The following is a 24,986-nucleotide window of genomic DNA, read 5'->3' on the forward strand; positions in this document are numbered from 1 at the left end:
AACTCCTGCAGAGGCTTGTTCATCCACAACACGCTCGGGTCCAATGTTATCGCAGGTATTTTTATCAAAGTTGGTGAAGTTCTGTTGTGTTTAAACTGTTCACAACCTGCAGATCATCCAGAATAATCAGCACAGTGAATGCAGAAGAAAAGAAAATGTGTTAAACCCAGTAAAGAGTAGGCAGGGCTTCTACCTTTTAGATCTGATTTTTACACATTTACTGAGAAAACCAAAAAGGCAATATATTTCTAATTGTAGTGTTAATTTTAAGATAAAAATAATAATAATAGTAAAACTAGAGAGCACATACCTTCAATGGGCAAATGTTTGGTTCCTGGCTGGTACAGTCATGCTGGGGTCCTAATAGAAGGTACAACCAGCCCCGCCCCCACGCCACGTTTGAGTGTGTAGCTGTTGCGTAGCGCGAGCGTGGTGAAACCTGATATTTGAATTTATGAGTTCATAAAACACCTCATTTATGAGTCCTTCCTTCAGCCCTTCCTACTCCCCTCCGCCAAGTCTGCAGAAAAACATCAGTGTAACACTGCCGAGAGTCGCTCGCACGCACGCACTACCGAAAACACAACCGCCCCGTTAGAGGTAACGAGATGCATTTCACCTTCCGCCATCACGGTTGAAGAAATACAAAATACACATCTTCATCTACATTATGATGTATTTTCATGCTCGGAAGCGGTTCAATAAAAATACAGCTGCTTTACATGATTGTACAAATGAATTAAAAAAAAAAAAAAAACAACTTACAATGATGCTCATGCACTTTTACAATAAATTAATATGGGTGCACTTAAAAGCACATTCTAATACGCAGATGGCTTTTACGTGACAAACAGCTTCTAGCGAAGAAAAAGCACTACTAAACTGTGACGAGGCAAAAATGAGCAATTCGTACTATCATCAGTCTAGCGGTTTTACAGGAGTGAGGTCGATGTGGAGCTACACGCTGCTCTTGAATGCTGATGTCGGTGTACTACTTCTATCTGTAGTGTTCTTTACTATTAGTGTTCTTAGAGTAAACACGTGATATCTGTTACTGTGTGTACCATGTTCCTTAAGGTGAATATCTACAGTTTGAATCGGTCAAGTATTAACCAAGGTCGTTTTTGGTCTTATGTTAGGCCTACACGGAGTTTTAAAGAGGAGTGAACTGAGAGGTAAGCGTTTCCCAGAAACTTCCGTTTTCGTTTGAACCGCAGGTTATCGAGTCACATTGTCAAGTATTCTGGAGGTACACATCCGATGCATAAATAAATAAATAAATACAATTTATCATACATTTTACATTACGTACAGTACATTCCCCATGAGTAAATACCATATTTACACAATTCATTCATTTATCCTCGGCAGACAAGACTTGTATATCGCCGTCCCCTGCCTTCCTCCTATTTACACATGCGCTCTGCGACTGGATGTGAATCGGCAGCCTTTCATCGCAGGTTCAACCCTGCATCAGTCGTGAAGGTCCAAAAGTCACTGATTCAAGTTTTTTGTCTCCCTAATTGTAAATGCTCAAGAAGACATTTGGAAATCAATATAATACTTTTCCAATGAAATGCAATACATTTAAGGCCTTATTTAATGATATTGAATTCAGTGCTTTTTAAATTTTTTTTTTTTTTTTTTAAAAAGGGGCCATATTATGAACTTTTCAGATCACACACATCTATATGGTGTGTGTGTGTGTGTGTGTGTGGACATCACCTGGCATCACATCTGAACACTTAGTTCAGATGTGATGCAACCTTATGCATCAAAAGGGTCTTCATTGATATTGTGACTGCCCGTGCTGCTTTCTGTAAGCATGCTCCACCCTCAAGTTGAGGGCGTGACGTGTCCTGACACACGCTAGCTGTAAGGAGCTTTTTGACTATAAATACATTCTAACGTTCGTAAACGCCATCGAATTTTAAAGATTAAAGTGGCAAAGGTGCATAATGTGGCCCCTTTAATACTTTTTAGACCCTGGGGATACCCTGAGTCAAGCTATCCCCCCATTCTGTTACGACTACCCAGGCGCCCTGTCATCAACTTACTTTTCCTGATCCTTTAACCTTCTGGATCAGGCCCCTTCCACCGGAGCCATGGCCCCATTGACCCTGCCCAACAGACCTGACTTGGGGGTGAGCGTGTCGAGGAGGAGGGGACCCAGAGAATCTAGAAGGAGAGCGACTGCGTGTTGGAAGTGTGGTTCCTTCACAGAGCTCATGACGTGAGGGTGAGGAGCTTAGTGAGCGCTGCAGGGAGGATGAAGGCCTGCAAGGGCGAGGAGGAGGGTTGAAGAGCATCCCGCCACGGTCCTGCATCAGCTGGGTCAGACTGGCCAGGAAGTCTGCGTCACTAGTGCTGCTGGCTCGTACTCTTAACCGGCGCCGTCGGGAGACACTAGAAACGCAAGACAGTGTGATAAAAACAATTGCCTGCTGTGACTGAGGGGCACCAATCAACCAGACAAACAGGACGATGGTCTGATCAAGACAAGAGCACGACGTTAAAAAAAGTTCTTACCTGTTTTCTAAACATGCGCTCATGGGTGGTGCCCCAGGAGGTGGCCGAGGAAGAAACCTGCTGGTCAGTTGATCAGGTAAAAAGGTGGCGCTCACAGGTCGTGGGATCTTACTTTTGCTACCTGATGAGGAGGACAGGGAGAGAGGGTCTTCTCCTCCACAGTCTGACTTGGAGCCTCGCTCTGAGGACAGTCTGTCTCGTGGCAAAGCGTTCGGCAGATTGTCACAGGACAGAGATGGAGAGGGGGAATGGGTGGGTGAGCCGGGGACCGGACTGCTCCAGCGGTGACGCCTCTCCATTGGAAGATCCCTACTCAGAGTGTCCACAGGAGTGCTGGATTCTCGTACAGGAATTCGGCTCAGTCTTGGGGAAGAAGGAGAGTCGCTTTGTCTGAGCAGAACTGGAGGTGGAGATGAGGAAACGGTGGCAAAAGTCTCCATAGCACCTCCAGCCGTGTCCGCTTGAGGCTGTTGATTTGGCTCTGAGGAGTCAGGAAGACCGGAATCACTCTCTGGGTCTCCATCGTTTTTCAGATGTGCGGTGGGACCTTTGGGTGGACTTGGCACTGGAGAAAACTCCAACTTCTCTCCATCCTTTATGGGTTGCCCAGAGTGCACATCAGATCTACTAGAGGGGCCTTCAAGTGGTATGGTTGTGCTCTTCTCCTGTATAGGAGATGGCGGTGTGCCACTGGAGGACTGAAAAGAGTTGATAGATTGATGGAGTGAATGAAAAGCTCACAGCCAAAAACAAGAAATGAAAAATCCATGAAAAAAATCAATTTACTCATCCACAACATCTCATTTTAATTTCTTTCCTAACTACCACTCTAAGGTCATATCCAGTAAAATGCTTGGTCACCCATACCTGGTCCATCTGGGGTCTTCCCAAGATGACTGAGGGCATTTGCCCCAGCATCCCTGTCAGCCTCCTGTGGCCAAGTAACCACGTACCAGGCATGGCCATCTGTGACAATACAGGACTGCTGGGCACAGCTGTGGACTGGCCATCCTGTGGCTCAGAGGAGTGGTTCTCCGTCTCAGCAGGAGTGGGGGTGTCTTGTTTGTCCTCATGGAGGGCCTCCACTGGTGGCTTGGTGGCTCCAGAGCCGCTTCCTTGGTCCAGCTCCAGCATCACCCACTCCTGGGAATCGCCCTCTTGAGGTACAGGACTAAGGTTGACAGCAACAAATCCACTGCTTGCTGCGCCCTCCTCTGGATCAGGGGTTGCCGTGCCAGAGTGTTCCTTATTGTGTCTGTGGTCTTTCTCAGGTAAGGCCTTCTCGCCCACATGAACAAGGACAGGACGTTGTTTGCCAAGGCTGCAACAAGACATCATTAGGGTGAGTCAATGTCTGCAATTGTGCGGAATGACATAACCATGTATATAAAAGAAAAAAACACTAACTAGGACTCAAGGAAGCGCTCGATCGTAGGCTTGGGTTCAGGTACAAGCTTTTTCTCAAATGCCAAGCTCTGACTGTGTCTAATCCTCCGGAGCAGTGGCGCTGCCCGCTCCAAGAACATGGTCTCCGATCGCACTCGTCTAGGAGAACTCTGCACAGAACCGGTGTTTGGGCTCTGGTTCCCTTGGTCCTGACTGTGTTCATCCTCACTCACCACCTGAGTAAGATGAATGACACGTTTTTGTGACATCACACAACACACTGCCCCTCCAATGACGGGCACTGCACGGGTGTGTCAACAAAAATACTCTGTGTGTGGGCGCACAATGCTGCAGCTTACACAAGAGTAAGCAGCAGGTAAAAACAGACTGAGCATTAAAACTGCACTCTAAAACCCCTGACCTTCCTGATGACCGGCTGGGTCTGTTTACGGTTTTGGTTGCGGTCCATCTCTTCCCAGACATCACCACCAGGCGTGGTCGGTGTGGGGATAGGTGGGCAGTTGTCAGCTTCGCTGAGGCGCTCCCCTTGCAGGACATCCTCAGTGTTCTCTCTCTGCAGCTCACCTGGCAGCACTGAAGCATTGGCCATGCTGTGGAGCCAAGAAAGGGAAGGTCACTTTGCAGCTCATTTCCTAAGCACAATATATTGCAGCAATGTCTCAGAAAATGTTGATGGTGCAGATTTCAGATCTAAAAAAAAAAAAAAGAAAAAAAAAAAAAGCTCCCATCCACACAGTGATACGGTGAACATGTTTCAAGTGCGCTAAGAGCCACACTGCCACATGGCTTCACGTCATTTGTGATCAAGCTTTAAATGTAAGTACCCCAAATATGCTGGTGTGAGGCGAGTGAGCTGCTGAGCAGTGTTTGCTGCAACATTGATGGTCTGCATATCCTCAGAGTCACATTTTTCCCAGTCGTAAGGGTCATTCTGCAGTACGTTGTGTTTCTTCATACTATTCTCGAACACTGACATCAGGAGCTGTCAAAGGCAAACACATCAGCATTTGACAGTTGTGCAGGAATACAAATTACATGCAAAATTTACCAATCAAGAGATGGCCAACCTGATAGTCGGGCTTAGTGAAGTAGTCCAAGTTTAAGATATGATCTAAGAAGGTACTAAACTCTGAGGGAAGGTGCTTAAGCATGAGTCGATGGTCATACGTCTCTTTCATATTTCCTACTTGTTCCTGTGGGAAGAGAGAACAGCCGACATATTTTTGTGTGGATACACACACACACACACACACACACACACACTGCAAATTACAAATACAAACTGGAGATGTTGGACACGCACATACCTTATCTTTTATTTTCCTCCAGGGGAGCTGACCGACCATGAATTCTACCAGCATATAGAAGAGGGACCACAGGTCGTCATGGCGACCCATTTCCTGCAGATTCAGACACAGGAGAGTGAGAAATCAAGAATAGAACAGACAATAACTGCACATGATGGTTGAATGTATGTGAACAGAGAGACCTTATTTTTATGGGCATTGATTGAAGCATATCGCACAGTTCCTCTAAAGCCGGCTACAGGACGAGGCTGGAAGACAATAGTGATGCAGTATAAACAAGACATAGTTAAACAGAAAACAAGAACTAAGCTGGAGTTATTGAAACAAGAGCAACAAACTCACCCGCTGGGCCTCATTCATGACATGTTGGAGCACACAATTTGGTCTTACACATTACAGAACATTCAGACCTTTAGTTTAGTCGTACAGACAGGAAGGAAAGCCCGGTGACTACTTGTAGCTTCTTGAGGCTCCTGACATCCATAGTGTGCCTCTGGAGCGATATTTGACCCGTTTCTCAATATATGTGGGCTTTTTGTGATCATCAGATGTGAACCAATAATTAATAATAATATTGGTAAGCCACCATTCCATTGCAAACCAGTACATATTCCCGCTGAAACAAAGGAACTCAGTTGATGAAGCGATGGTCCTTCAAAAAGAGGTCCAGGACACCTTTGCATTCCTGAAAGATTCTGGCTACGGTTGGATCTCCCGAGTGCATTCGTACAAGAACTTCAAATCACTCAGGATGCATTTTGCCGCCATGTCCAATCAGAGCCGTATGCCTAACAAACCCCCGGTTTGACCGTCACATATAACATCAAGAGAGCAGCACAAGATCTTTTAGGTGCGACACCGACTCAAGTTTGTTCTGTCTACACCAAACCGAGCTGCTTCTGTGGAGTTTTTGGATGGTTGAGTCATCACGTGATGAGGAAAACTGATCCGCCACAAAAAAGTAGAGATCAGTTGCACAGATAATAAAACAATTATTAATGTAACTGCACTCATGTTCCACAGTAGAAACTGACCCAGTGTACTCCAGCGCTAAGAGCACGTGCGAATGTGCTGCTCAGTACATCCAATCACCAACTTTAAAGCAGGTCTGGACAGGACCAGAGTCGTGACGAATACAGTCACGACAGTCACTGGCGCAAAAAATGTGCATTTCCACTTCTGTAACTTGTGCTGGTGAGACTGCATGAGTATCAAATGAAAGCACGCACGCACGCACACACACACACACACACACTCTATCTGGATGTCTTTTCTGTTGAACTCATTCCAGATCACAATAAACCATTTAACAGTTGAAACTTTGTTCTTTCAAACATCTCACGACGTAAACAGCACTTACTGGACGGACTTCCTGGTTGGAGTTGGTAAATTGACGGGCCAAACCAAAATCAAGCATGTAGCAGCATCTGCAGGTACTGGCTAGTCTTCCCATTGCAAAGTTAGACTGCAATTAGAACAACAAACATAAGCAAATTCAATTTAAAAAAAAAACAAAACCCGGTCATGTGGCCCAGAGTTGAAACTGTTAAATACAGTCATCTTACTGGTTTAATGTCACGATGCAGGAAGCCCACAGAATGGATGCTTTCGATGGCTTCTAAAATCTGCCTGCCAAGTCTCAAAGTTGTGGAGACGGAGAAGGTTCCACGTTGCGTGGTTCTGCGCAAATCCGCCAAATTCCTCCCCTTAAGACAGTTACGGTTCATGTCCATTAATTAAGAAAGATGAGACACGAAACAAATTAAATAACTTTAAAATAACCAATCCTGAAGGTTAAAGAGCCCACCTGCAGTTCCATCACCACAAAGTTGAAGCGCTCATTTCGGCCACAGCCCACAAATCGGCACACATGGTCTTTGCCTGTCAGAGAGATAAAACAGTTAAAACTGTAAAACTATAACTCCAATAATGCCTGTGGCCTAGGGATGCTGCCCCAGAGACTCCGAAATGTACAAAAGATTCCACTGTAGCGGTTGATGCCATAAACAATCGGTAGGTTTTGAATGAGTAAATTTTAAGGTCGACCATTTATTTCTCCCTGACACTAGCAGAGAAACAAAGTCCCTCACCCTGCAGCTTCTTCAACACAGCGACCTCCATCTTCAGCACCTGCTTGGGTTGCTGAGTAGACTCCAACTTCATAGCAACGGTGGCCTGGCTCAACTGATCCGAAACCTCGTAGATCTCCCCAAACCCACCGCCACCTATCTTCCTCATCTGTGGAACAGAACACAAAAATAAGCGCAAAAGGGAACACTGGATTGCTGCTGTTTTATTAATAATAGAGAATGTTTTTTTATGATTTTAATGAAGTCTTACCACTTTCCATCTGTCTCGGACCACGTCGGCCACTGACAGAATGTCTGCGTGCTCTCCAGCAGCACTCATCCTGAGCACTCTCAGCTACAGCCTGAAGCTCCTCACTGCAAATCAGAGTGGAATGAATGACAAAAGCCTGGTAATCTTACTCAAAATGACATTCACCCACCACATGAATCTGGTAGACATAAATTGCGCGTTTTATCAGCAAGTATGTAAATGCAGCACCATCTGTACTATAATCTGCAGGAAATGCATTAGGACTCACTGGTGCCGTGAACGTACCAATATTACAGACCAAAGCAAGAATTCTGCTGGATTCATTTTTGGAATGGTCTCAGAACCGGGGAACATTCCTTGCTTTAGTGGAGCTTGACACGAACTGATAGCATCTCACGTTAGCATTGTCAGATTTAAATCTCTGCTAATCCCAGCGACGCCTAACGCAGCCACATTTACTACTACTGACCATAAACTGCAAAATTGAGAAGATAAGCCATCTGGTAGCTACTCTAGCTAGTAACACATCCCAATGCGGCGGTTTCAATGGTCCTGTAAACAAGCTAACTAGCATGGTAACCGCTAGGCAACAAACCCTGCCTGCTTACCTGCAGTGGTCTTGAACCATTATGATTCGAGTTAGCCTGTGAAAAACAAGCCGTATCCATGCTCCCGATCCGTTTAGCTAGCTAGATCATTCCAAGTGACAGTTAATTTTATAAATCAGACAATGGTGATGGACCATTTCTAACGTTAGCCCAAGTTATCCAGCTAAATGGAGCTTTCTCCTCACAACAGCCGTGATGACGTTACTAGACTTGAAGCTCCTGATTGATCCGCAAACTCCTCTGCTCCCGCCTCTTCTTCTACGGTGTTTATGACGCTTGGCATCCGCATATGTTGTATTACCGCCACCTACCGAGCATGAAAACTCATTGCAGTCTGTACTCACACTAATCACGTTCACGACAGCCTTTCTTACTTAACTCGACGTCCTGCAGTCACTCTGCTGCCCGATCCCATCAAAAATATAAATATAATATATATATATATATATATATATATATATATATATGTATATAAAGCATTTTGCCTAAGACTAATAACAGCAGTAACAGTTACCTCAGTGATAGATGCTATCGGGCCTTTTGTCACCATCATCATCACCACCATCATCAGTTTAATATTGTATATGATTGTGTTCATTTAAACATTTATACGTTAAATGATTATTTTAAATATTTTTGGTGAATTTATTACATCTAAGGGTTCAAATCAAAGCCTATGGTAGGCAAAATTCCAAATAACAGTGATCCCATAGAAACATCCACAAAAATATTTGAACAAGGATATGTTGGGGGGCTTATCTGAAACTTCTGTTTGGGTGGGTACTTTGTAGAAATACCATGTTTGGACATGTTGAAACACTTTCTACCAAAAATGAGTCATAAAATGACTCAAAATATGATGTTTAATATGATAATTTCATGGATTATGCTGCAACATCAGGGTGCCTGGAGTAAGTGGACATCTTGCCCTGAAAAGATGACAATATTATGGGTCCTCTGAGTGGCCAAACAGAGATTACCCCCCCCCCCCCCACACACACACACACACACACACAAATTAGATATAAAATAATAGATATAACTTTTTCCCTTAATGAATTTATTATTATTTGAGGCCAATCGATATTATATTTGTCCCTTAGTCTCGTGAATTGTGGCACCTAGATATGAATAACTGATTTGAATTGAGGTAGCAACTAATAGATTGTGGCCTCAAAATGTCTAAATTAAGGGGGAAGGTACATCTTGCGTCTTCAACGTGTTTCTCCCTCTCCATGCCCTCAATAAAAAAAAATCCCCGCCGTGGTCCGCTCCGAGGCTCTGTACACGTCCCTGAGATGATGACACTCCGCTTTCCGGGTCAACCACGACAACAAAACAAACGTACACGGATGCAGCAATGGGCGTGGCCAAAACGATCAGGTTGGAAAACAGGATAAGCGTTGAGCTGTTTTTTGGGGTGAGGCGGTGCGTTCGCGGGATGCACGGTTTTCTGTACTTTTAGCGCACTTTTTCGCAGCGTTTCTATGCGTTGCGCTCCGGATGAAGCGATATCGCAACTTTCCATCAGCGTCTCAAACAGTCGGACGTGCGGAAATACCAACGCAGACCGCTGCACGGCGGACTTTTCTCACATTCACCCCCTCATGCGAGCTGGCGTGTTGCGTGGAGAAAGTTGTGGACATGTTTTTCCTGGAAGTGCACGGGTTCACGCGTACAATGTGCAACATTGATTCTACAGTGTAAATGAGTCTTTCAAGTATCTCCGGAATTCTGAATTTCCAGTCGTGGGATCATTCACTCGCTCGTTCGCCATATTGTGCGCAGCGAAACTCGAGGGAAAGTTGTCAGAGTTATGACATTTGTTGCGCACAATCCTTCCATGGATCTGCATGCAGTCGACTTTGATCGAAACCAAAGGGACTCCATGGAGCTGACCATGGAGAGCTCTGGGCATCAGAAATAAGGTATAATACTCCGTAAAACCGAAGCTCACTAATCTGCAGTGTTGCCGAAACTGCCCCTGCGCTTCCTTGTGCCGGATTTAAACACTATCACTGGCTATCGTTCGGCTTATTGCACGATCACCTCCGTTTCCTGTATTTCTTGTAATGCCAAATGGCAGCTACGCGCCTCCTTGTTGCCGCTGGCTGCCGCATTAAAACTTCACTGCCTTTTCTGCACACACCTGGACGTCAATATCAAATTAAACTCCATGTTTTCCTCTGTCAGCGCTTCTTCAACAGACAGCTGCTTTCACTTCATTGAACTGACAGGGCCACTCGCTTGTGTAGGCCTCAGTTTCCTCTTTGCTGCAGACGAGTGAAGGGCGACTCATGCGCTCCTCTTGAGAGTAAAACAGTCTTACTAACCCCGTCTGTCTCTCCTAGGGTCCGGCGCCCTGGCTAGGATGAGAAGAATGGACGGCAAACCTAAGATTTAATCTGGAAGGAAGGTTACATGCTCCCCACCCAGCATTTCCTTTGGGATTTCTATTTCCTCCAGTATACCTCTGTATGCACATTTAAACATTTTCAAGCACACTACTGAGGTGATTCATGCCCAGAGAGCAAGTTTGACACACCAAGGTTTTTGACCTTCTAGCTTTACTATGAGTCTTCCTCCTCAAGTTAATACAGACAAGAGCGGCAAGCATCGGGCTGCAGCCATGAAAGAGCCTGTGCAGCATTCAGGGGAGGTTTATTATGGTATGGGGCCTCCAGTGTTAGAGTCAAGCCACGGTGACTCTGCCAGCACCTCTGGTGTTTATAACCCAGAGAAAGGGCCCCAGACTCTAGCCCACTATCAGCAGCCTGCTCCAGGAAAGTGGATGCACCAGGACTCCATTCAGCCCCCTGGCTGGTCACAGGAAGCTCCAGTACCAGCATGGGGGCAGAACTTTGGCCCCTATATGTCTGGAGTGAATGTCCGAGGTCAGATGTTCCATAAAGGAGTTCATGAAGGTGTAGCTCTGCCTATGGGGGGAGAAAATCAGCTGCAGCGACCTGTTGAGGTTTATAGAGATGCCTCTCGGCCTCAAACTCAGGGGAGGGGGCTTGAATGGGAGCAGCATGCTGCGACTGCAATGCACCAGGCTCAGCTGCAAGCGTATCAGCACGGCCACAAAGGTGTTGATTTCCAGGGTCAGCCCCATGTGCCATCTCATGCAGTGCAGGGGTCCATGCTGCAACCCTTCCAGACGACATTTAGGCCCAGCAAGCAGCAGTTTTCATCTGGCTATTACTCAGTTTTTCCAGGCAACAAGGGGATGCAGGGCCTGGCTTATACTGAACAGCCTAAGACTCAGCAACAGCTGCTCCACCAGATGCAGCAGCAGCAGCAGCAACAAATGCACCATCAGCAGCAGCAACAGCAGCAGCAGCAGCAGTTGCATCAGCAGCATCACATTCAGCTACAGCAGCAGCAGCACTTGCAGCAGCAGCAGCAACAAATTCAGCATCAAATGCAACAGCAACAACTGCAGCAAATGCAGCAACAGTATCACCAGCAGCAGCTACAGGAGCGACAGCAACAAATTCAGAAAATGCAGCAGCTGCAACAACAAAATTTACCGCAGCAAGAAACAACACAACTTCAGGTCCAACCAAAGCAGCAACAAACCCAAAACTTTGTTTCCTACCAGCCTCCAGAGACTAGTCCTCCTGAGACCTCCTCTAAAAATGAGGGCATCCAATCAGTGGAGCTGCAGCAGGAAGCGGAACTCCAAAGTCGAGAGTCTTTGGTTGCACCCGAGCCACATCCTGACAAGGTCGGCACCAGTCCCACAGAGGCGTCAGACGCACTGCCAGCTGAACCTCGACGCTCGCGGCGCCTCTCCAAAGACGGACAGTCCCCGCTGGTTCCCCCTTCCAACATCTGGTCTCAAGTCTCCAAAGAGCCTCCAGTGTCCCAGAATGGGGTGGCAGGTGTGCAGGCTGTGAGAGGAGGGGAAAACCAAGGTGCAATAGGGGGAGTCATCCAGCGCACCCGTAGAAGGAGGGCGTCTAAGGAGATCAACTTGGAGACTCTTGCACAGAAGGCATCAGAAATGCCCTCCCTTCCTGAATCCCTGCCTGCTAGGAAAAATGAGGTTAAAAAAAATCCAATTTCATATTGGTGTAGTAATCTCTTATTTCAATTGTTATATGAACACTGATAACTAGAGTGGGAATAGCAAAGGAAGCTGATTATTGCAAGCAAGAGTAGATTTTGTTCTCTTGCAACAGCTGTACAAAGAGGAAGAGGTCTGTTTCAGTGTAGAACTTCCTTGTTGCTTACAAAATCAATTTTTTTTACTTTACCTCTACAAAGAGTATAAAAAAGTGGACGTAGCTGTATATTGAATTCTGAGAAGTGACACCAATAGGAGAATATCTTAAACTTTCTCAGATTGTCAGCAGGGGCAGACTCTACGGTTGACAAAAAGAATTCAGATGTATGCCAAAAAAAGACCATATTTTCGACATCTTGATTACCTCAGTAAACATTTTCCTTCTGAATTTGTGGTCTCAATCCATAGTTTATGGTCCTTTTCAAAACTTTTAGATGTTCATTTTGTAAATTTGTAAAAATAGAGAAAGCGGGGTATGTGCGTGATTATTTTGGGATTGCCAAATTGTTACCAGCCAGTCAGCAGAGGCCCTCCTCAATAGCTCTGTCCCTTCATCCGAATAGGACCACGTCTGATTCAAGTCCCCCGGGAGTAACTCTTGTCATTGATGCCAATTTAATATAGTGGCCGAACGATGGAATTACAAGGATGGAGTTTGTCACATGACGCACACTGGTCCAAAAAAGACATTTCTGGGAAATGATGGATGCATTTGTTTAGGGGTCACAATCCTGTGAAATGAATATTTCACTATTAACAATTTGCAAGCAGAGATGATGAGAGAGTAATGGAAAAACAAGAAGACAGACCAGGCTATTCCTTTTAATAGCTGGAAGGTAACGCAGTGGTCATAAAGAAATAAGTCGCGGAAATATAAAGCACAAACGAAAGAGTGACTTTAGCTTAGCTACAAATGACAAGTTAGATTAGATTGGTTTGGCCTGTGAGAAGTTCTCAAAGTCATCTCAGACAAAACTCTTTAATAGTAACAAACCATTGCTGCTTTTATTTTTGACAAATGTACGAGAAATTTTGTCTTTCAGGTATTCATGATTTTGAAGATGTTTTTTTTTAACTCCTGCATCACGTTTTTGTGATTCTTGAATGTAGAATAAGCCAGCCATGTATATTTAGCTTGAAGCTAATGGCTAACAACAGCAAAACAGACCAAAAACGTCCATGTAAAAACTCACTAGCTAAAACTAAGTCATGAGTAACCACGACTCTGATTGTTTGGTTCCTGTTGATGACATTTTTGGGGCCCTTTGCTATTAGTTGTTGGTGGCTATAGGTGCTATTAGCTTCAAGCTAAATATGTGTGTCTGATACTCCAGAGTGCAGAAAGAGACGAAGAAATGATTCTGTAGCGAGTTACGTCTCTGTGGGATCAAGGCATCTGTTTGCAAGTGCTTGAAAGGCAAAATACACCTTTGGGTGGAACATTGCTTCAAATGAGCCAGTTTCATATCTGGGAACACGAAAATGTGCCCAAAGACAAAACTTGTCCCATCCCTAGCTTTGATCGTCTATAAAGGCTGCCAGTGTAAGTGATTGTACCTCCTTTCAAGTCAGTCAAAGTTTAACTGGCTTGTCTGGGGGAAATCTGTTGTGTACGTCCCCTGAAGACACAGCCACTGGCGCTCTTTATTCATCCTCAGCCCACTTCAAAGAAGCCAAAATGGCGATGGTTGTTAACTTGAAATCGCAAAACAGGGGACCCCAATGCAGCGAGTGAAGTCACGCTAGCTACGTCCACTTCTTTGACTCGGTTCCTGCTCCTACAGCTGTTGCGTCTCAACTGGGTTGTTTGCAGTGTGTGTTATGCTACACATCCCCACGAGCCTGATACTGGTATAACCTGAACAGCAGCTGTTATTCAAGATTCCCTTATTAGATTGGAACTATTTTTCTCATTTTATCGCTGTAGGAAAGATTCAAATCTTGTTTTGTAGGATTCATCAAGTCAATCCAGCTGCTCTGTTTCTTTTTTAGTAGCTCGTTTTAAACAGACGCATATCTAACTGAATTTTTAGCTGTCAGTTTTATTGCCTGCACTGGAATATTTAGCTCTCTAGCCTGCAGGGGCTGCAGGTTTGCTTTTTTTTTTTGGGATGATGTTAGTGGATGTACAGTTGGGCAGCTGCATGTCTGCACACCTCCACATTCCTCAGGCTTTTTCCCAGTCATTCAGCTGTACTTGGGAGGGGCCGAGGTGTCAGCCTGCACCCTGACACACATACAAACACGCATGCACTCAACGGGTTTGCGATTGCTAGTCACAACCCTGTTGGGTGGTGGTTGACTCAAAGAACTTCCATTCAAATGTCAAACATGTGACTGAATAGTTTTGTGTCACTGCCTCATGATCAGAATCCTGTTAAAAACCTTTTTTTTTTCCAGAAAGTAAATCCATGTTTCATTTGTCAGGGAGAAGGTAGAATTTTAGGTTTGTATTTGTATATTTATTAGTTTTATTGTCGTGTCATTTAGTGTATTTGATTACAAAAAGATATTTTTTAAATTTTCATGGAGTGAATACACAACTGATCATTATAACAATCTGCAATATCTAATTTAGCTGATATTGTTATGATAACCTTTTTTGTATATTATGTAATGTAAATGTGATATATTTATTACATCCCAGCCCTCAAACTCTCTCACTCTTTCTTTTTGCTACTTCCTGATGACTGTTCTTCACCCCCCCCCCCCCCCATCACTCTTGCTCTCTCTCACTCTCTCTCACCCTCTGGCACCTCAGCAGGAGGATGGTCCTTCAGGTGGGCAGACCACCATGGTTCCTCTAGTCATCCCCGTGTCTGTGCCAGTGCATGCGATTCAAGAGGAACCTCAGGGTACCTGGTCTCAGGGAAGACTCGGCCAGGAGGAGCGGCCTGTGGGACAGTCCAATCGTAAACCTTCTGTCATTGTAGCTCGCAGGCGATCCCTCAGGAACTCCGTAACTGAGAACATCGGCCAGGTGGGTCCTAGGAGGAGATATGATCCACACTGGGTTGTTAGTCGCTGCTGATTGTTGTCCTTTTTAGGATTGTGGAAAGAATTGTCCATAATTTGCACAGATCAAAATATTAATTATAATTTTTATTATTATAAATACTTATGTGTTCAGGTGTGTATTCAGAGTCAAAAAAACGTGTTATTACTTGGGGAATTATCAAAAATATGAGTTGCCTTGCAGGAAGGAAACTCAAACGTAGAAAACTTGCAATAGTTATCATCCTGAACTTGGTCCATCACCAGTCAATATTGATTCAGACAATCAATCAGGAGCTTAAACTTAATGGATGTATCCTAAATCAATCGTTCCATCTAGGATGAAGAAAGTGATCCCAGACTTGACGAGGATGGAAAATCTAAATTCAAGCGCCGACCTCGTCCTGAACCCCTCATCATCCCTCCTCCCAAACCATCTACCTTTATCCCTCCATCAGTTTACTCCAGCATCACCCCCTACCAGAGCAACCTCCGCTCCCCCGTCCGCCTGCCGGACAACCCTCTCACCTTGCCCCCCTACACGCCCCCGCCGATCCTTTCTCCTGTGCGGGAAGGCTCGGGGCTCTACTTCTCCGCTTTCCTCACCAACATTGCAGTTAGCAATCAAATCCTCCCTCCGCCCGCTACACCCAAGTCCACCACCAGAAGCCTCCTGCGCTCCAGTAAGTGTTGACCGTGTGCAGGTGCTGCCCGGCGACGGGGCTTCATCAGATGATGTGTAACATCTTCTCATTTGTTTCTTTCAGCGAGTTCAGAGATCACACCTCCAGTCCTGCCCATGTTCACTGATGCTACACCTGTTAGCCTTGAACCGTGAGTACAAGGACCCCTGGAATAGATTAAATGCTTGTTAAGAATTCCAACTCATGAAATAAACCACAACATAACTGACCTGACCTCTAAAAATATCATTCTATGCTTACAAAGAAACTTCTCTCGAAATCAAACCGAATTACTGCTCTGACGTTTTAAACGTATGATTTTAATGATTTAAGAATACATTTTTCTCATTTGTTTTTTGTTTTTACAATATTTCTGAAAGAAATCAAGTGAATTTGTTGGAAAAGGTGAGTCGTTGGTTATTGTCTCATCATTTGTTAAAGAGTTGGTAAAAAAATATTTAAAAAAGAATTAAAAATACTAATAAAACATGTTACAGAATAAAATTGATATACTATGTGATATAAAGTTAACTTTTGCCAGTTTAAATTTAAGATTGCCAAAAAAAAAAAGAAGGAAAGACAGGAAAATCAAACAGAACAAAAAACAGAGAGGTCTTGATATTTTCAACTATTGGATCATTCATTTCTTCTCGTTAAAACTCTTAATATCGACTTGGGGCCCCAGAATGTGAAATTGTTTGACAAACCCCTCACGCAACCCTTGCGCCGAAGCGCCAGAGCTTTACTTCCCTATCTCACTCTGCATGTGCGTCCTGTTTTGTCATCGTCCAGGCGGATCAACATCGGGCTGAACTACCAGGCAGAAATTCCAGATGTGCGAGATCAACTTTCCTCACAGTTCGACGAGCACAAGGCCAACCTGGTCTGGCTTCCTCTGGAGAACTCGCATCTCAAACATAGTGACCAAGAGAGCAGTTAGTATCTCGCAAGTCTTCTTTTTCCCCGGGTGTCAAAATCTTGTCCAGGTTTAAAAAAAAAAAAAAAAATCCCTCTGTCTTGTGTCTCTAGTGGGTGATTTGATGAGCATGGCTTGCTCCAGCGTGCTCAGGGGTGGAGGAACCAATCAGGAGCTGGTTTTACACTGTTTACATGAAAGCAGAGGGGATTTCCTTGTGAGTATAATCAGGGTACATGTGCTCTCCAAAAATCTGGGAAACACATGGAATTTAGAAACGGTAAATTTCAAGTCTGGGGGGGAAAAAAAAAAATTGAAACCAGAAAAAGTTTGGAAAAATCCTGAGAATTAGCTTCACAAATGCCTGAATATCAGAGCTGATTTGTTGCGGTTGAGATTGTTTGAGAAAGAAACTCTCTATGTGTTTTTGTAGTAGCAAACCAAGACGCTAGAGGTTAATTTTATGTAAATAAAATTTAAATTTAATGATGCGTTTTTGATTTTAATTTAATTTAGGGGGCGGCATGGCTCAGAGGTAGAGTGGCTGTCCAGCAACCAAAGGGTCGCTGGTTTGATCCTCGCTTCCCCCGGTAACCATGTCCAAGTATCCTTGAGCAAGATACTGAGCCCCTAACTGCTCCCGATGGCCCTGTGATGGACTGGTGATCCGTCCAGGGTGAACCCCCCCCCCCATCTCGCCCAATGTCAGCTGGGATAGGCTCCAGCCCCCCTGCGACCCTTAACGGATAAGCAGTGTAGAAAATGGATGGATTTTTAATTTAATAAAGAAAATGTTAATATCATCTAAAAATGTTTTTACACAAAAAAATAATGCCGTCAGCAAATATCGTCTATCGCTCAAATCAGCTATAAAATATCAGACGTCTGCAGAAACTCCAATATCGTGCATCCCTAGTTAAATAGGTGACTGTAAATCACGACGTCAAGTAGCTGAAGGGAGGTCTTAATTAATTCATGCATAGACAGGAAAGTGGATACTTTTAATTTATTTATTAACCTCTTCACATATTTGTGCATTGAACCTTGGGACACTCTGTTTTGATTTCAGGAGACACTCAGCCGCTTGATGCTTCAGGACCCAATCTTCCCCAGAGGTCATCAGCTGGAAGATTATCACTACTCAGGTGAGACTTGCACTCCGATTTTCTTCTCTCTTTCCTTCTCTGTTTTTTTTTTTTTTTTTGTCTCTCAGATTCTCTGCTCCTTTCTAAACGTTTCCTCATGAAAGTGCACATTAACTTGTCATGACTGGACACTCCTTCCACTAATTTACTCACAGGCTCCGACAACTGGACTGCAGAGGAGAAGCACTACTTCAACAAAGGGATCTCTGCCTACAGGAAGGACTTCTTTCTGGTGCAGAAACTGGTACGCAGGTTATTTTACTGTTCCGACACGCTCTTTCAGCTATGAATCAGTGTGAATGCAACTCATATCATGTACATATTGTTTTATAATAATTGGTAGTTACATAAATATATACATCATATACATTAGTTACATGAATTGATTAGTTACATTCATTTGTTATTCCATATGTAGAGATGAATATTTGCTTAGCTTAGCTGTGCTTTGCATTGCTTTGTGTTGAGGGCGGAATGGTGGTGCAGTGGTTAGCACTGAACCCCGCCTCTCACCTGAAGGCTGATGGGATAGGCGCCGCCCCCCCAGGACCCTTAACAGGATAAGTGGTAGAAAATGGATGGATGGATGAATGCTGTATGTTACTTAGCTTTTCTGTGCTTAACTGAACTTGACTTTACTAAGTTAAGCTAAGGAGCTTAAGGTAACTACCTAAGTATGAATTCATCATGCTCTACTTTCAGGTGCGGACCAAGACTGTGGCTCAGTGTGTGGAGTTCTACTACACATACAAGAAACAGGTGAAGATCACTCGCAATGGGATTCTAACCTTCGGCCCTCCAGATTCACCATTGGATAAATACACAGAGGCTGTGGTGGATGTTAAGGTAAAATTATTAGGCCAAAGTCTGGTTGTGTGTGTGTGTGTGTGTGTGTGTGTGTGTGTGTGTGTGTTAATTTTCATGCTTCTTGTTACTAGAAAATCTTTGAAATGCCTTTCATCTCATTCTCTATCATCAAAGATGCTAAAATCAGAAAGCTAATGGTTTCCTATGATGTTGTGGTTCATTAGAGTTCCCAGCAGTCCAAGCAGGCTCCAGCAGAGGTGGATGTGAGCGACAAGATGGACGTTTATGATGGAGAGAGCAGCCAGCAGGCGAGGGTCGCCCAGTCCCTGCAGGTTCATGATTATGTAAGTATCAACTTTTCAATAATAATCAAACATTAATTATTGCCACGTTGATGGGAGGAGGCCAAACGAGCTAACACACAAGCTACATATGTTTGGTGTTTCAGGCGGGAACAGTGCTGGTGCTCAAAGACCCTGAGAATACCAGCAAAGAGTGTCAGAACCCATCAGCACCTCACAGAACTCGGAGCGAGCCGGCGGCAAAGAAGAGCAGAGCTCCAACGAAGCCTCCGCAGGATCCTGACGCAATATTTCCATGCAAGAAATGCGGCAGGTAAATCCAATCAGAGATTTGATTATCGATGTGACGTCTTGATTACAACATGTGACCACACCAGTCAAACAAAAGTAATGGCTACACATCATATGAGTGGCTTTTATTGCCTCTTTTGTCAGCAAACACTATAAAAACTACCCCCCCCCAAAAAAAAGCAGAAATGAAAGAAAAAGTTTCATATATATATATATATATATATATATATATATATATATATTAGTATTAAAATCTCTCAAACAAGTGCACAGTGGTTGGTCCAAATATGTTATCATAACAAGAGAAATCCGTCAAACAATCCATATAAGGGCACTTCCTCAAATATTACTCTCACAATATCAAACACAAATTCCCAACACCATTTCCACATTTGAGCCAGACAGTCCGACCGAGGTGTGAAGGAATCCGTCTGCATCAGTTTGAAGGAGCATCGCTAAACGGACACTTTGAGTCATGTGACTCTTGTGACTCACATGACCTCAAGGACTCAGAAGGTGTTAACGTATCAAGAGATTACGTATCTGGGACTTCTCGACTCCTCGCAGGTCCGAACACAACTGGAGACAACTATCTAATCGATTTCAGTTACTATCATAGATTCTTTAATATTGCAATATTTAATATTTTTCAATCAAAAATTGCATTTTTTTAAAATAAATATGTAGTTTCGGCTCCAGATTAACCATTTTTAAAATCATCAAAGTGCATGACTTCTGATAAACTGGTAGTCACATTTTCCAGACAGCTGGTGTTCCCAGTGAAAAATAATTAATAACTTATAATATTCATTCCTTCATTGAAAGAATAAGTAATTGTGTGGATTCTTGTCCCTGTTCTGTTAAACGATACCAGTACCTGTGACACAAATTACATCACCAATCTCTGGTTTTAATGTAAAGCCCCTTTGAATTTCTACCGTTTCTTAACATGAAAATATTTTTTAATTTGATGTTTTTTCTTCAACTCTTGAGTTTTGTGTGTGTGTGTGTGTGTGTGTGTGTGTGTGTGTGTGTGTGTGTGTGTGTGTGTGTGTCAGTATGTTAGCATTTCTCCACTCAAACCATTAAGAAATGAACTTTACTGGTTTACTCCTCAGGTATTGAAATGCGCCGTTGAATGACAACTTTTGATATTTGTCAGGGTCGACGGGTTTGGAGGGCTCTATGAGAGTTTGATGCTTGCAGTCGCGTCAGAATGTTTTTACAGGTTTCTCCTCCTGTTTTCAACGTAGTGATGCACCTTTCTGCTCTGCTGTTCTTATGTCTTACAATATTCTGCACTGCAGGATATTTTATAAAGTGAAGAGTCGAAGTGCCCATATGAAGAGCCACGCCGAGCAGGAGAAGAAGGCAGCGGCGCTTCGCCAGAGAGAGCAGGAGGAGCAGGCGGCAGCTGCAGCCCGAGTCAGGAAGGCGGCTGCGGCTGCGGCTGCGGCTGCTGCGGCGGCGGCCCATCAGGGTGGAAACGCAGTGATGGATCAGACAGAGGTCAGCAGTCAGGAAGACTCGTCTGAAGCAGAAGATGAGAACGATAAGGACTGGCACTGAGAAATCAAAACCCAGGTGGAAAAAGGTGTATTACGAGAGACGGCGCGGTAACGAGATGTACTGGTGAATAAGCACAAGAGAAACCTGCCACGTCTTCCTGTTAACCCTTCACACTCCTCTCCTGGCTCTGTGTGACAGTTATCCAGCTTTACACTCATCAACCAGGCAGTGTCATTTGACATTTGTGTCTTTTTTTAATAATCAGAGTACGTTTATTTTTTTGTAAATGCACTTATACTGTACGCTTCTGCTTTTGCCAATACCGCCTTTTTATATGCTTTATTTAATATGTCAAAAAAATATGCATTTTCAGTGTGTAGACTTGTAACGGTTATTGGATTAGTATTCAGCAATAATACATCAAGATCAAAGATAGTTGCCTTTTTAAATACAGATGTAGTTGGAGGTTGTATTTAAAATCTTTATCGGAGGGAAACTACTATGTTAGATGGTGCAGATGGTAGGACATTTTTACAACTAAGGGCCCTTTAAAATGAATATGTACAAAAATCTATATAAAATTGCCATATATTTATGCATTTTTTTCAATGATTTTTCGTAATATAAAACTAATCATGTCAGCTGCAGTATGACATTTGAAATGAAAAGTTTATTAAAAACTGTTGTGAAAAATGCGTCTGTATTATTTTTTTTTCAGGAACTTCACGGGAAGTTCGTGTTCACAGGCAGAGACGATCAAAGTACTGAGTGTTTGCACTGCAGTAAAAGTACAGGTTTTTGTTGTTGTTGTTGTCACTGAGTGAAAAGTAACCATAACAGTCATAGTAATAAAGTCAAGTATAAGTCCGCCTTACTAAGAACATGAAAATGACATCAGAGTTTATGATTTATTAAATTAACATCACAAATTTGCTTCTATGTGTACTCAGAATTACTTACATTTTTCTAGACTTTTGAAGTTAAAAGTTTGATGTCAACAAGCTGTCACTCCAATCACGACTGGCCAATGGAGACGTGGCTTGCGTCTCAGTTCACCAGCGTTTTGCTCTCAATATTATTTTGTTTGATTGCATAATAATGATTAAAATGAAATAGTTCCTCTAATTTAAATGTAATAAGATAAAACTTACTGGTACGTACTTGAGTAAAGTCCAGATACTCAAAAACAATACACACATTAAATGATTTCTACTGGTTTTCTCCCCACCAATCATTGTAGGACGTTGTTGAGCCAGTAGGTGGAGCCATTGGTCCAGTACGTCACAGGAGAGTTCCCTGGCGTGTATGAATGTATGATGATTATGATTCTATTTACTAAGTAAATTAAACTTGTCTGATTAATCATTTATCTAAAGTTTCACAGCTCTTTTATCAAATCTAGAACTAAAGGCCCCCAGCAGGATAACGTATGATTCACTATAAATGATGCTGCTTTCCGATTAACCTCAGTGTGTCGGACTGGTTTTGGTTTATTGTTCTCAAATTAAAGGCAAAAACTGTGGCCGTTGAGCCACAGAGTATGAAAGAAAAAGGTGGCTGGAGCCACGGGGTGTGAAATATGAGGTCAATGCATAGGTGTATTAAACATCTAACCACCAACAGGGGGCGTCTCCTGGCTTTAAGAGTCAGATTATATAGAAGTCAATGAGATAACGATTCTTTGCTGAATAAGTTATATATATTGATAGTTTCTGTCAAGTCCTCTTTAAAACTACATTGTCCTGTTTGGATGACCTTCTCTCCTCTTAGTTCGCTTTGGGGCACTAAGAACCGAGAAGATCAGCGGACCATCTGGATGAGGAAAAACTCATCAGAAAGATCGCCTCAGGATCTGGGTTGGTCCAGAGGTAATCTAGCAGTCGGTCTCCTATAATAACTGTTTTGTTGCAAATGAGACTATAGAGTTGTTGTGTCAAATCCCTGTGCACAGTGCTTTTGACAGGAAAGTAGTTCCTTCTATATGTCTGATTCGAACAGTGTCTCGCAATTTCAATTTCATTTAGATATGACAAATATTATGCCACACACCTGCTCTATTAATGTAGGCAATGTCTGTCTTTGAGCAACATATACCTGGGGATGTCTGACTAAGGTATGCTAACACTTCCCATCCACTACTATTCAGTATGCTAAGCTAACTAGCCATAAGGCAATCTCTGTAGTTCCCTGCTCTCAAATGAACACACAGAGGAGAGAATGGTATCTGTCTCCTTCGTCTGGCTGTGACAAGGACTGTAATTAAGTGTGTTTCCTTTCAATTAGGTGAGATGTCAAGATATATTTTAGGGCGTGGCCATACATTGATGTACAAATTGCTACCGCAGCAGGACTGAATCAAGATAGAGCTGTTAGATGGATCTAAAACCAAGATGGTGACTAAAAACTGGAGCGAAAGACACACAAGTTGGCATCACAGGATCCTCGTCAACTTCTTATACACAGTTTATACGCTAATCTGTGGTGACATTACTCAAAAGCATGCTCAGCAAAGGACAGTGTAACTTCTCACTCTCAGGAGATGAAATCTAAGACATACTGCCCTGAAGTCAGGCAGGCCAAAGTTGCCCTGTCCCTGTCTTCCTCTCATCAGTGACAAGTAAGACCCTGACAGCTCTCATTTACTGTCAAGCTGCTGCATAAATTCACTGTAGAAAAGCTTCTTAAAGCCAAGAAACGATCGGTTGACTTCACTGTTTCACAAGGATGAAACGTAGTTCTAGAAATGATAGTTGTGACATCTTTCTAAAGGATAAAATAGAGGGACAGATTATTCCATTTTACTGATTTCCTTTGTGAACTGACAAACTCAAATTAAAATCTCCACATCATTTTCCTAATTAATGCAAGAGTTATCGGTGTGGGAAAGAAGTAGGATTGCTCTCCACCTTGTTTTATTAACATTTCTCTGAATATGTACTGAAAACTGTCCTGTAGGGGGCGCAACTGCAGAACCGTCTTTACCTCAAAACTTTAAAGTGCGCATGATTAAAATGATCTTCAAAGTTTGAAAGAATAAATTTTACAACATAAAATGAATCGGCTTTCAAAATAAACACAGCAACATGATTAACTGTTGTTTACCGTTGCAAATATCAAGTCGAGCATCAAGTGCGTTGTTTTCTGGGCATCACCTTCAGTGTCACATGCATCAAAATAGTAATAAACAGCAGAGAAAAAAAAAGACAAAAATAGGTTCCTGTTCTCGTTACACAGGGAAAACTTGGAAGAGAGAACTCACTCACAAGCCACTGCAACCTGATTCGTCATAGTCTTGTCTATATGAAATGAGAAGCGTAATGCATTCAGACCACTTTCTAACTACCATTTCCACATTACTTTATGTTACCAAGAATAGGTAGAACAGCCAAGACAGACATGTTTGATATAATTCATGCACATTTTGAAATAAATACAAGTTGTAACATGTGATGTGCAGAAGGCCTCTGAGAGTCACTGTAGCTCCGGGGTTTTGTGATGAGGATCAGATGTCCAGGCTCTGGCCAGTATAGGGCTGGTAAGTAGGCCCAATTAGGAACCCAGCTACTTGGACGCGGTAAAATAGGTTAGAGATAGAGGAGAGGACGAAGACATGACAAGGCCGACTGGTGTGGAGCAATGGAGCTCAACGCTGGATCAATGTCGCTAAGTGGAGGAGTTCTACAGGACAAGATCAATGGTTGTCCTCCCGCAGGGTCGAGGTTAAATTTGATGCAAAGCTGAAATGTACATTAACGTTATTTATGTTCAGGCACTCAGCAGTAAAACTTTGATTATTTTCTAGATGTGACCTGTGAGTCTGCAGGTCAGTGTCACACTTGCTGTAAGTACACCGAAGGAAAGAGATGACATTAAACAGCATGAAGTTCATATCAACCATTTATTATCTTTTTTTTTCACACAAAGACACTTTTCCTTATTTGTATTTATATTTCATATATTGAGCTTTCTACTGCAACCACACTCATCCGTCATTGAATGGACAGAAATCAGGAAGACAGTGTCGCTGTCATTGTCTGAGACTCATGAGTTCCTTCAATGTAAGGAAAACCTCCTTG

The 24,986-nt window shown here is 43.2% G+C and overlaps 2 protein-coding genes across 2 annotated transcripts; one reads left to right on the forward strand and one right to left on the reverse strand.

Moving 5' to 3' along the window:
• Positions 1–658: 658 nt before the first annotated feature.
• Positions 659–8,441, reverse strand: ttbk2b (tau tubulin kinase 2b). Its single transcript, XM_086189752.1, has 15 exons — positions 8,192–8,441; positions 7,584–7,687; positions 7,334–7,481; positions 7,051–7,124; positions 6,809–6,949; positions 6,604–6,708; positions 5,426–5,491; positions 5,244–5,336; positions 5,004–5,129; positions 4,761–4,918; positions 4,337–4,526; positions 3,937–4,151; positions 3,397–3,850; positions 2,530–3,227; positions 659–2,406 (listed from the first exon to the last, which is right to left on the reverse strand). Exons 2-15 carry the CDS (start codon positions 7,650–7,652, stop codon positions 2,049–2,051), a joined length of 2,895 nt encoding a protein of 964 aa, XP_086045878.1. The 5' UTR covers positions 7,653–7,687; positions 8,192–8,441; the 3' UTR covers positions 659–2,048.
• Positions 8,442–9,586: 1,145 nt separating this feature from the next.
• mideasa (mitotic deacetylase associated SANT domain protein a) lies at positions 9,587–21,588 on the forward strand. The gene is made up of 13 exons (XM_086189965.1): positions 9,587–10,119; positions 10,543–12,242; positions 15,025–15,243; positions 15,598–15,940; positions 16,025–16,091; positions 16,733–16,875; positions 16,970–17,073; positions 17,926–18,001; positions 18,157–18,245; positions 18,704–18,847; positions 19,033–19,152; positions 19,257–19,423; positions 20,709–21,588. The coding sequence occupies exons 2-13, from the start codon at positions 10,764–10,766 to the stop codon at positions 20,968–20,970; spliced, it is 3,213 nt and encodes a 1,070-aa protein (XP_086046091.1). The 5' UTR covers positions 9,587–10,119; positions 10,543–10,763; the 3' UTR covers positions 20,971–21,588.
• Positions 21,589–24,986: the final 3,398 nt, after the last annotated feature.

The sequence above is a fragment of the Aulostomus chinensis genome, chromosome 20, assembly GCF_037954235.1.
Source record: "Aulostomus chinensis isolate RoL2024-O1b breed Wild chromosome 20, RoL_Achi_v1.0, whole genome shotgun sequence".
NCBI lineage: Eukaryota > Metazoa > Chordata > Actinopteri > Syngnathiformes > Aulostomidae > Aulostomus > Aulostomus chinensis.

Coding starts and splice junctions, on each gene's coding strand:
- ttbk2b (XM_086189752.1), bottom strand. CDS start 7,652: ATGAGTGCTGCTGGAGAGCACGCAGACATTCTGTCAGTGGCCGACGTG. Junction 7,482..7,583: donor TCCGAGACAGATGGAAAGTG/GTAAGACTTCAT, acceptor TCTGTTCCACAG/ATGAGGAAGATAGGTGGCGG. Junction 4,919..5,003: donor TCACTAAGCCCGACTATCAG/GTTGGCCATCTC, acceptor TGCCTTTGACAG/CTCCTGATGTCAGTGTTCGA.
- mideasa (XM_086189965.1), top strand. CDS start 10,764: ATGAGTCTTCCTCCTCAAGTTAATACAGACAAGAGCGGCAAGCATCGG. Junction 18,246..18,703: donor TCTTTCTGGTGCAGAAACTG/GTACGCAGGTTA, acceptor CTCTACTTTCAG/GTGCGGACCAAGACTGTGGC. Junction 19,153..19,256: donor CCCTGCAGGTTCATGATTAT/GTAAGTATCAAC, acceptor TTGGTGTTTCAG/GCGGGAACAGTGCTGGTGCT.